At 49.8% G+C, this 9639-nt stretch overlaps 1 protein-coding gene across 1 annotated transcript; it reads right to left on the reverse strand.

The window, feature by feature from the left end:
• Window positions 1-3198: 3198 nt before the first annotated feature.
• On the reverse strand, window positions 3199-9400 carry PIM3 (Pim-3 proto-oncogene, serine/threonine kinase). Its single transcript, XM_035128426.2, has 6 exons — window positions 8613-9400; window positions 7896-8005; window positions 7669-7719; window positions 6838-7201; window positions 5331-5507; window positions 3199-5006 (listed from the first exon to the last, which is right to left on the reverse strand). Exons 1-6 carry the CDS (start codon window positions 8695-8697, stop codon window positions 4822-4824), a joined length of 972 nt encoding a protein of 323 aa, XP_034984317.2. The 5' UTR covers window positions 8698-9400; the 3' UTR covers window positions 3199-4821.
• Between the last annotated feature and the right edge of the window lie 239 nt (window positions 9401-9639).

A 9639-nucleotide genomic window follows, 5' to 3' on the forward strand; every position in this document is an offset into this window, starting at 1 on the left:
GGCTGTTACAGTATGTGTTTTGCGGTTGACTTGTGTGTGCCAACCTAGCTGCCATGTAATTTAACACTGACCTAGAAAAGCTTGATGCACATATATAATGATGTTGGCTTTCCACCGAGCACAACTAGGAGGGAAGATCAACCTCCACAGCGAAACTGCTTAGAGGGGATTTCTGCTTATCTCCATCATCTACCACACCTTTCCTTACCAGCTACATTACAGGAGTGTTTTTGTTACAGGTAGGTAGCCGTGTTGGTCCGCCGTAGTCGAAACAAAATAAAAAAATTCCTTCCAGTAGCACCTTAGAGACCAAGTTTGTTATTGGCATGAGCTTTCGTGTGTTTTTGACATCTTCATTCTTAAATGAGTAAATGCCCATTTAAGTTAGTTCCTGATATTCTGCAATTGTTGAAAGCTTAAAATGGTTGGCATCTGGTGTGTTTCGAGTCTTGCTCCGGCGAGTGTCCGCTGGAAGATGACAACTTTCCCTTCCAAGAGCAAACAGGAGAAGGGATTATTTCAGGATTTGAATCAGGGTCGGGCTGCTAAGGCAATCAAGACAGGATTTGCTCTGTCAAAATAAAGTCCTCCTTTCCTTGTAAATCAGCAATACAAAACTTGTCGGGCCATTTAGTTTTGTAAGAAATAAAAGAAAGAACTCCAGTGTTTCAAAGCCTCATAAAGGTATCAACAGTTCTTCTGGATTAGCACTAAAAATTCCAACTAAGGGCTATTATATGAAGGCATGGAAGAGTTTCCAAGACTTTTAAGTGCTTAAGGGTAAAGGGGCCCCTGACCATCAGGTCCAGTCATGTCCGACTCTGGGGTTGCGGCGCTCATCTCGCTCTATAGGCCGAGGGAGCCGGCGTTTGTCCGCAGACAGCTTCCGGGTCATGTGGCCAGCATGACAAAGCTGCTTCTGGTGAACCAGAGCAGCGAACGGAAACGCCATTTACCTTCCCGCTGGAGCGGTCCCTATTTATCTAATCACACTTTGATGTGCTTTTGAACTGCTAGGTGGGCAGGAGCTGGGACCGAGCAATGGGAGCTCACCCCGCTGCAGGGATTCGAACCGCCGACCTTCTGATCAGCAAGCCCTAGACTCTGTGGTTTAACCCACAGCGCCACCTGGGTCTCTTAAGTGCTTAAGTCCCTTTAAGTGCTTACACACCATTAATAGGAGCATCTCTTCAGGAGCACTGCAAATGTACTGGAAAAGCACATGCTACCTGTTCTCTCTCCCCCCCCCCCCCAAGATAAACTTTGCATATGGAAAGCTTGCATGACAAGAAAGGGTTTTAAGGAGACTGCTCCCTGTCCTGCAAAGTGGTTGTTTAAAAAAGGGAAAGCATTTGTAAACGTTTGTAGCCAACTAACTTTGAGTAGCCCCTATGAAATTGGCAATCTATGTGTGTCATGTCCACTAATTTCAACACATCGACCGAAATTACTGGGCAACTTGAAACCTCCAGACACACTGCCCAGACACGCTTCGGGGTCTGGTACCCCAGGTTTGACTTCACCCCCATAGGCATACTCCATTGTCTTTAGACAAGACGGATGCCAGCTCTCAGCATGACTAACATTGGATAAAACCTACCAAGCCTTGAAGGGCCAATGTCCCAGGAACTCTTCCTCTGTGCGTTTTTGAGCACATCCCCCCAAAATCATCTGCATTTGCAAGAAGTACTAACGGACTCACTCTCTCGCTGTTTGCATGGGAAGTTTTAAAGACCCCTGCTTTTCCTTTGTGGGAGCAAGGTGGGGTAAATACCACCAGCTTTCCATCTTGACTCTGTGTAAAGCTAGATTCTCTGTAGGATCAAGAATGGAAACAACTTATGGGATTTAACTAAGTGGCCCTGGTTAGGACCATAGGCTTCCCACTAGGGAGAACTATGGCAACCTGTTGCACTGGAGAAGTATTTATGCGCAGCCCAGGGAGTGTGTAGTGATTTCAGGTGGCATCACACTTGTTGTGAAGGCAGAGACACACAAGGATCTCATGCCGTTGCTCGAAATCATGTGAGGATAGAGTAATCTGGCCTGCAGTGCTCGTGGCAGTCGTTGTGAAACAGTAACATCAGGCCACTGCAGATGGTGACAGCAGTCATGAAATTAAAAGACGCCTGCTTCTTGAGGGAAAAGCAATGACAAACCTAGACAGCATCTTAAAAAGCAGAGACATCACCTTGCCGACAAAGGTCTGTATAGCTAAAGCTATGGTTTTCCCAGTAGTGATGTATGGAAGTGAGAGCTGAACCATAAAAAAGGCTGATCGCCGAAGAATTGATGCTTTTGAATTATGGTGCTGGAGGAGACTCTTGAGAGTCCCATGGACTGCAAGAAGATCAAACCTATCCATTCTGAAGGAAATCAGCCCTGAGTGCTCACTGGAAGGACAGATCGTGAAGCTGAGGCTCCAATACTTTGGCCACCTCATGAGAAGAGAAGACTCCCTGGAAAAGACCCTGATGGTGGGAAAGATGGAGGGCACTAGGAGAAGGGGACGACAGAGGACGAGATGGTTGGACAGTGTTCTCAAAGCTACCAACACGAGTCTGACCAAACTGCGGGAGGCAGTGGAAGACAGGAGTGCCTGGCGTGCTCTGGTCCATGGGGTCACGAAGAGTCGGACACGACTAAACAACAACATCATCAGGCCATGTTATTTGCTTGTGGCCATTGTGAGGTGGCCTGTAGCCCAGTTCCCATCACCTTATAGGACAGGCATCCCCAAACTTTGGCCCTCCAGATGTTTTGGACTACAATTCCCATCTTCCCCGACTACTGGTTCTGTTAGCTAGGGATCATGGGAGTTGTAGGCCAAAACATCTGGAGGGCCGCAGCTTGGGGATGCCTGTTATAGGAGATGTGGCAAACTTTTCTGGCCCTCCAGATGTTGCTGAACTGCAGCTCCCAACATCCCTGGCTCTTGGCCCTGCTTGCTAAGGCTGATGGGAGTTGTAGTTCAGCAGGGACTGTAGATAGCTCAGTTGGTAGAGCATGAGACTCAATCTCAGGGTTGTGGGTTCAAGCTCCGAGTTGGGCAAGAACCCCCGTGATCCCTTCTAATTATGCTATCCTATTATTCTAGGATATGGAGGAGCAAAAGTTCCATTGAGGTCTCTTTGCAAGTATTGTATTGAGAACCACCGGTATTTGGCAGCTGAGTTCAAAAGGAAGAAGCCACATGGGTTATCTACAAAAAAGTTTAATTGAAATACCTGTATAAAAAAATATGATCTCCATACATTTCACACTGTTAAACAGAAGAGAGAAAATCCATATCCAAGCTGCATAAATGCAACCAGATCACAGAACACACAGCTATTAAAATAAATTAAGGTTTATGACTCTGCCACGCTTCCTTCCAGAGCCAATGCACAAAGACTGTATAATGTCAATAATTTAAAACCCTTCCAAACAGCATTACTTTACAGTTCTGGTATGTAAATAATACCAGACAAAAAGGCATACCGACTAACTTTTAAAGTCACTCTAGTTCCCTTAAATTAGACTTTGTACAATTTTCCATCTTCCAACTCGAAATGAAAAAACAACAACAAAAAAACCCAAAAAACAGGTATGGTCAGACTTTTTCATTTTTCTTCTTCTTCTTCTTGAAACAAAAAAACAAACAAAAAATGGAGAAAGAGACAAGAGAGGAATGCAAAAAACTAGTTGTGGACCAACCACTCCTGTCACCGGAGTAAGAGAGATAAAAAGCACAGTGTTGGAATAATTCTACACAAATAAATTAGCTAAAATAAATATAGTCACAGATTGAGACTGTGAGAGGTCTTCTAAACTCCAGACAATAAATAAAACCGTATAATACATGGGGAGGAGGAGGAGGAGGAGGAGAAACAAAAATTTACAGAAACACATTATACAGGTATGGGGGGGGGGGAGAAACACACACACAAAGTCCTTGAATATTGCATTGATTGTGCATTTAACATGCCCATACATACATTTTTTAATTTTTTTTTAAGACTTGCAGGTTGGGGGGGAGTTGAGAAGGGGCCTTTTTGTGTGTGTTTGTGTGCCCAGTGGAAGAGATGATGAAATGAAGTTTTGAGTGAGTGTCCCTGATAAAAACAGCTGAGAACACGTGCAGCCTATTGGAAACAAGAGTGGGGAGCAGAGGAGGTCGCCTTGGAGGGGGGAATGGGGGGAAAGTGTGGGGTGCGGGGGGGGGACCAGGAAGGAGTGAAATGTCTGTGTTCAAGTATTCCATCGCCAGAGGACGGGACTACTTCATTCAATCACTGAACATGTTTTCCCAGGGCATCATAGAAGTTGCTTCCCCCAGCTCCTTTTGCAGCGGGGCTCGAGGGGACACGATCCTATCATGCGCGGGGTCCTCTTTGGACATACACAGCTCAAAAAAAGGAAAGTCCCACTGAAGCAGCTTTCAAAAAGGCACTCAAAAAAGCAAATAAAATCTAGTCCAGGCTCTATGAGAGCAAAAAAGTTTTCACCATGTTATTTTAAGGTCGCTGCTTTTGCCTTAAGGAAAAAAAAGGGGGCAGCCTTTAACGAAGCACTGGCCCCACAAACTCCCAAACAACAGCGTTTCCAAAGGAAATCTCTCGTTCCAAAGCAGAAACCGGCAAAAAGGGGGAAGGGGAAGGGGGGGAATAAAAAAATCAAGTCCCTCTGACAAAGATTCAGACTACAGAATGAATGCAATTTTCCCCCCTAGCCTCTCCTACATATGGCAGCAGCAATAGCAGCACTCTGGTGCCTTCCCCTCCCGCCCCGCCCCGCCCCGCCCGTGGCTCCTCCCCTCCCGCCGCAAGGTCCTCGGCAATTTCACAGGCTCTCGTTGCTCGAACTTGTGCTGGAAACATCCGTGTCAATGGTCCGTAGCCGGATGTCGCAATCCTCTGACTTGGCGACGTCCGACTTGTGCATCCAGGGGTGGTCGAAGATCTGCTCGAGGGTCGGCCGGTCCGAAGGCCTCAGCGAAAGGCACCATTTGATCAGCTGTTGGCATTCTGAAATGCAAAAAGGAAGGCAAAGGAGGAGAAAGGGGTTAGGTAGGTTCCATACGGTTGTTTTTCAGTGCCAGATTACAAAAAGGCCAAGAATTGGCAACGGCCTATGGGAGAGGGGGCCTTTTAGGGGCCCCATGACAACAGATCAAAACAATATCGATTTGATCTGGGTTGGCGACATGATCAATGGTCAACGTCTGTTTTGGCTGGTAATAAAATTGGCTAGTTAAAATGGTTGGGCTGGTAAAATCAAAAACGTATTGGGAGATAATTTTGCGATTTCAACCGCCGGGGGTGGTTCGGTTCCTCTGACACCACACTTACCAGGTGAAATTCTCCTCCTGAAGTATAGCCTTCCCCTCAAGATTTCTTCGTCTTGCTCGAAGGGGATGTCGCCGCAGACCATATCATATAGGAGGACGCCCAAAGACCACACAGTGGCTGATCTTCCATGGTAGCGGTGGTACCGGATCCATTCCGGAGGGCTGTATACTCGTGTCCCTGCAACAAAAGACAGCAAGGTTTCCTTTACATTGGCTGAACTTTCCGTTGAGATCATGCAACGACCTGGGCGCATGTGTGTTATGTTTTTAAAAAATGAGCCCCGTTTTTTTGTTTTTTAAATCCACACCACACACACACACGTAGGCTGGAAAATTCTAGAGCTTATATCATGCCTAGTATTAGGTCACATTTTAATCTGGCCCCCCGAGGTGGTTCTATTCTCTCGCAGCGGATAGCGCAGATCCTCACCAGCTGACTGTTTACTAACACAGAGCTCGCTTTCCCCAGCACGTGGCGTCTGCAGCGCCACACCAAAAATAGACACAAAGGACAAAGGGAGAGGAGAAGAGAAAGGGGAGGGGAGGGAAACAGAGAGGGAAAAAAGGTGAAACTCGGCTCTCGCTTGCTATATATAGCTAATCAGCTTTGATCGGTTCCGAAAGCCCGTTCAAACCGGCCACTTTCCTTGTGAAAATAAATCAATGAGGATATTTTTTTTTTTAAAGGAGCCGAGAAATCTGCCTCTCTGCGTAAGAGGTTGCTAGCAACTGCCCTCCCTCTGCACTGAGCTGTTACTTGGATACCAAATAAAAAAAACACCGAGAATTCGTGATGCTGAAGGTCACATGGCCACGAGGCTCCGGTTTCACAACAAACAGATGCTAAATGCTGCAGCTGACTAGAGAGAGAGAGAGAGAGAGAGGCGGGCAGGGAAGAAGCCCCCATTGATATCTCTCTCCCGTTTGCCCCAGGGAGGAGGAGGGTGGGGGGCACAGAACCCTTTCCCCACTTATAAGGGAAAAACAGCAACAGCAAGTTTGAGAAGCCAAGTCTCCTTTTAAGTTGAAAGAAGGGAGGGATAACTCCCTCTCGCCTCCTCAATCTGCAATGCAGGGTTTTCTAAAGCATCATCTGGGAAAGAGAAATGGGGAAGGGTGAGGAGGAGGAGGAGGGTTTGGAAAGGGGGGGGGGATATAAACCCAAGAGCATCACAGATGGAAAGGCTGGCAGAGGCAATGCCTGAGTCAACTGTAAACACGTCGCCCTCTAGGAAAATGCCTTTTCTTTTTTATCCTTCCTAAGGCAGGGGAATATATATATATGCTGCGTCACAGCCTGGAATCGCTTCTCTTCCTACGCAACTTGACGCCCCCCCACAAGCCGCCTCTGGTGCGAAGGATTTAATTGCCAGATCTGTTACTGGCTGCTACAGCAGAAATATCTCGTTTGGTGATTGTAGGTGGCAAAAAATGTGACTAAGAGAGAGGAGGCACTTTCATGGGGAGAGAATGAGATTGAGAGGTTCTGGGTGGGAGGGGGAGCCTACCATCGAAATCCGTGTAGACCGTGTCCTTGAGGAGGGCTCCGGAGCCGAAATCGATCAGCTTCAGCTCCCCTGTCCTCAGGTCCACCAAGAGGTTCTCATCCTTGATGTCTCGGTGCACGACGCCGCAGCTGTAGCAATGGCGAACCGCCTCGAGGACCTGTCGGAAGAACCCCCTGGCCGTCTCCTCGTCCAGGGCTCCCTTCTCGGTGATGAAGTCAAAGAGGTCCTTCACCAGTTCGGGCCGCTCCATGATGATCAAGTAGCCGTCGGGCCGCTCGTACCAGTCCAGCAGCTTGATGACCCCACGGAAGCCGGACCCCACTTTCTTGAGCAGAACGATCTCTAAGGGCACCATAACTCCACCCTGGAAGCAGGAGGAGGAGGAGGAGGAGGAGGAGGAGGAGGGAAAAGGAAGACATGATGAACCTTTCGGAATACCAAAGAGGGGAGTCGGGGAGGGGAGGGAAAACCCCCTTTCTTGGCCATCTGAAAAACCAATCGCGGGGCTTCCTGCAAATGGAAACTCCAGCAGAGCAGGGAGGCGGGCAGGAAGGGGAAGCCCAAAGACTGCTCTCTCTCTCTCCTGCCGCAGTCAAAAGGGGAGGGGGGGGAGGAGGAGGAGAAACCCCCGCCAAATCTTCCCCCTCCCCGCAAAAACGTAAACAATAACAGAGGCCGGAGAGGAGGAGATAGTGGCAGCGGCAGGGAAAGGGGACCCCCACAAACAATAGCTAGCCCCCCATGATAAATGCAGGGGGGCAGAGGAGGGGGAACAGCGAAGGGGAGGCTGTATAGCACAATGTTTTTTTTTATGCAATTCGGGATACTTACAATTGTGCCCCATTCTGTCACCCTCTCCCTCACGACGTGCTTGACGGCAACCTGGGGGCGAGGAGAAAAGAGGGGGTTAGGGGGGCGGTCGGGGGGCATGGGGACATCGCCTCGCTCCAGGTGTGTGTGTGTCCGTGGCCGGGATTTCCAGCCACGCACGGCGGGGGGGGGGGGCTGCGGGGGTGGGAGCAGCAACAAAAGCCTCGTGGTCGGGAGTCTCGTCTTACCGGCAAGCCATCCGAGATGCGGTTCCCGGCATAGACGGTGCCAAATCCCCCGCTTCCCAGCACGGAGCCCACTTGATAGATTTTTTCGAAGGGCTCCTTCTCCACTTTCACTAAGAGGCGGGAAGGAAACAAGGAGGGGAATTAGAAAGGGGGCGACGTCGGATGTATCTATCACACGCGGAGTCAGCACGCTCCAGGGAGAGAGAAAACACACACACACACACACACACACACACACACCGAAACCGTCCTCGAAACAGAGTCACCCACGAAAAAGTCGCAAGTGGAAATCACAACAAACTCCAGCAGGAAGGAAAGCCAGTTGCAAACAAGCCCATTTGACGTGGGGAAGGGGTTTTTTCACGTGTCCTTCGCCTCTCCCATCCTCGGGAGGAATTATCCCCAAACGCCACCACTCCCAGCCATGTTGATAGGTAAGGATGCCCCCGACGTGGGGTGGGGTGAAATAAAAATCACATAAACCCAACCGCTAGAACTGGGTTATCCAGGATCGGGTGTGTTCCTACACCCCCCAAAATAGCAGAAAACCTAGCCCACTGCCGAGATCCTGGTAAGAAAAGCTGCCGCAGCCCCAGCCACGCAGAAGGCTTACAGAGCACATACATCTCTCTCCCCGCGCAGGGAAAAAAATAAAGCAGACACCCCCCCCCCCCCGCGGAAAAAAAGGAGGAGAAGCAAATGTCACGGGTTGTTTACCTGGTTGGAGGATCTTGACGGGCAAGTGGTCCATGCTGGTTGGGTTGCAGAGGTGAGCGAGGGATCCGAACTTGGAGAGTAACATCTTCCAAAAAAGGGGGGGAGACGGCTGTAAGGGTGGGGTGGGGGCAGGAAGAAAAGGGGGAACCACCACCGCGATGCGGAGATCCGACGCCCCCCGCTTCCCTCGAGGTTGTCAAGTCAATGGGCAGAAAACGGAGAAGGGAAGGGGAGGATGAACAACACCCCCTTCCCCCCCAAAAAAACAGCTGATGAGCGCAGTTGAGAAAGGCCAGCGACGTAGGCTCTCTCTCTCCCAAGACGGAGATCGCGACTTGTAAGCAGCTGTCGAGGGGTGGCGGGAGGGATCTTGCAGATCTTTTTTTTTTTCTTTCCCTCTGATGGAAGGAAAAAAACCTCCACCCTCTCCAAAAAATATATTGGTTCCCGGAGACGAGCAGAGAATCCCAGACGAAAACAGAGGAGGAGAAAAGGGAAAAAAACCACCCTATATATATATTTATTATAAATGTAGAAGGAAAACAATGATCTCTGTTGCTTGGTCCATGAGCCACGAATTGCTGTTGGTTTTTTGGAGTTGGGAAAAAAAAGATCCCACGCGAAACGAAAATCCACTCGGCTGGAGCCCGCGCGGCTGCGAAGTCAATCCAGCGCCTCGAGGGAGCGCGCAGCTTCGAAGCAGCAGCAGCAGCAGCAGAAGCAGCAGCAAAAACTCAGCCTCTTCCCGGCAGCGCTCGCCTGTTCTGAGCCCTTCGCTCCGCGGCGCCGCCTCTTCTTAACTCTCGATATTTTGCTGCGCACCCGCACATTACGGTAATATCCCTCCGCGGGGGAACTGGCTGGCGGTAGGGACGCGCGGTGTCCTCCCCCGCCCCCACCCACCAACCCCAGATCTCCACCGCTAGGAGTAGATACGAGAGGTGGGGTGGGGGGTGTTGTGGCTGGCTTCTCTCTCTCTCTCTTACTCGGCGAGCTGGGGCCGCTGCGGCTTTCGTGGCGGCCGCCG

This window comes from Zootoca vivipara, chromosome 10, assembly GCF_963506605.1.
Source record: "Zootoca vivipara chromosome 10, rZooViv1.1, whole genome shotgun sequence".
Taxonomy (NCBI): Eukaryota; Metazoa; Chordata; class Lepidosauria; order Squamata; family Lacertidae; genus Zootoca; species Zootoca vivipara.

Excerpts from the sequence above, each read along its gene's own strand:
- PIM3 (XM_035128426.2), bottom strand. The coding sequence starts at position 8,697 with ATGTTACTCTCCAAGTTCGGATCCCTCGCTCACCTCTGCAACCCAACC. Across the intron at positions 7,202-7,668 it reads TGACAGAATGGGGCACAATT|GGTGGAGTTATGGTGCCCTT; the intron begins GTAAGTATCCCG and ends TCCTGCTTCCAG. Across the intron at positions 5,508-6,837 it reads GGTCTACACGGATTTCGATG|GGACACGAGTATACAGCCCT; the intron begins GTAGGCTCCCCC and ends CTTTTGTTGCAG.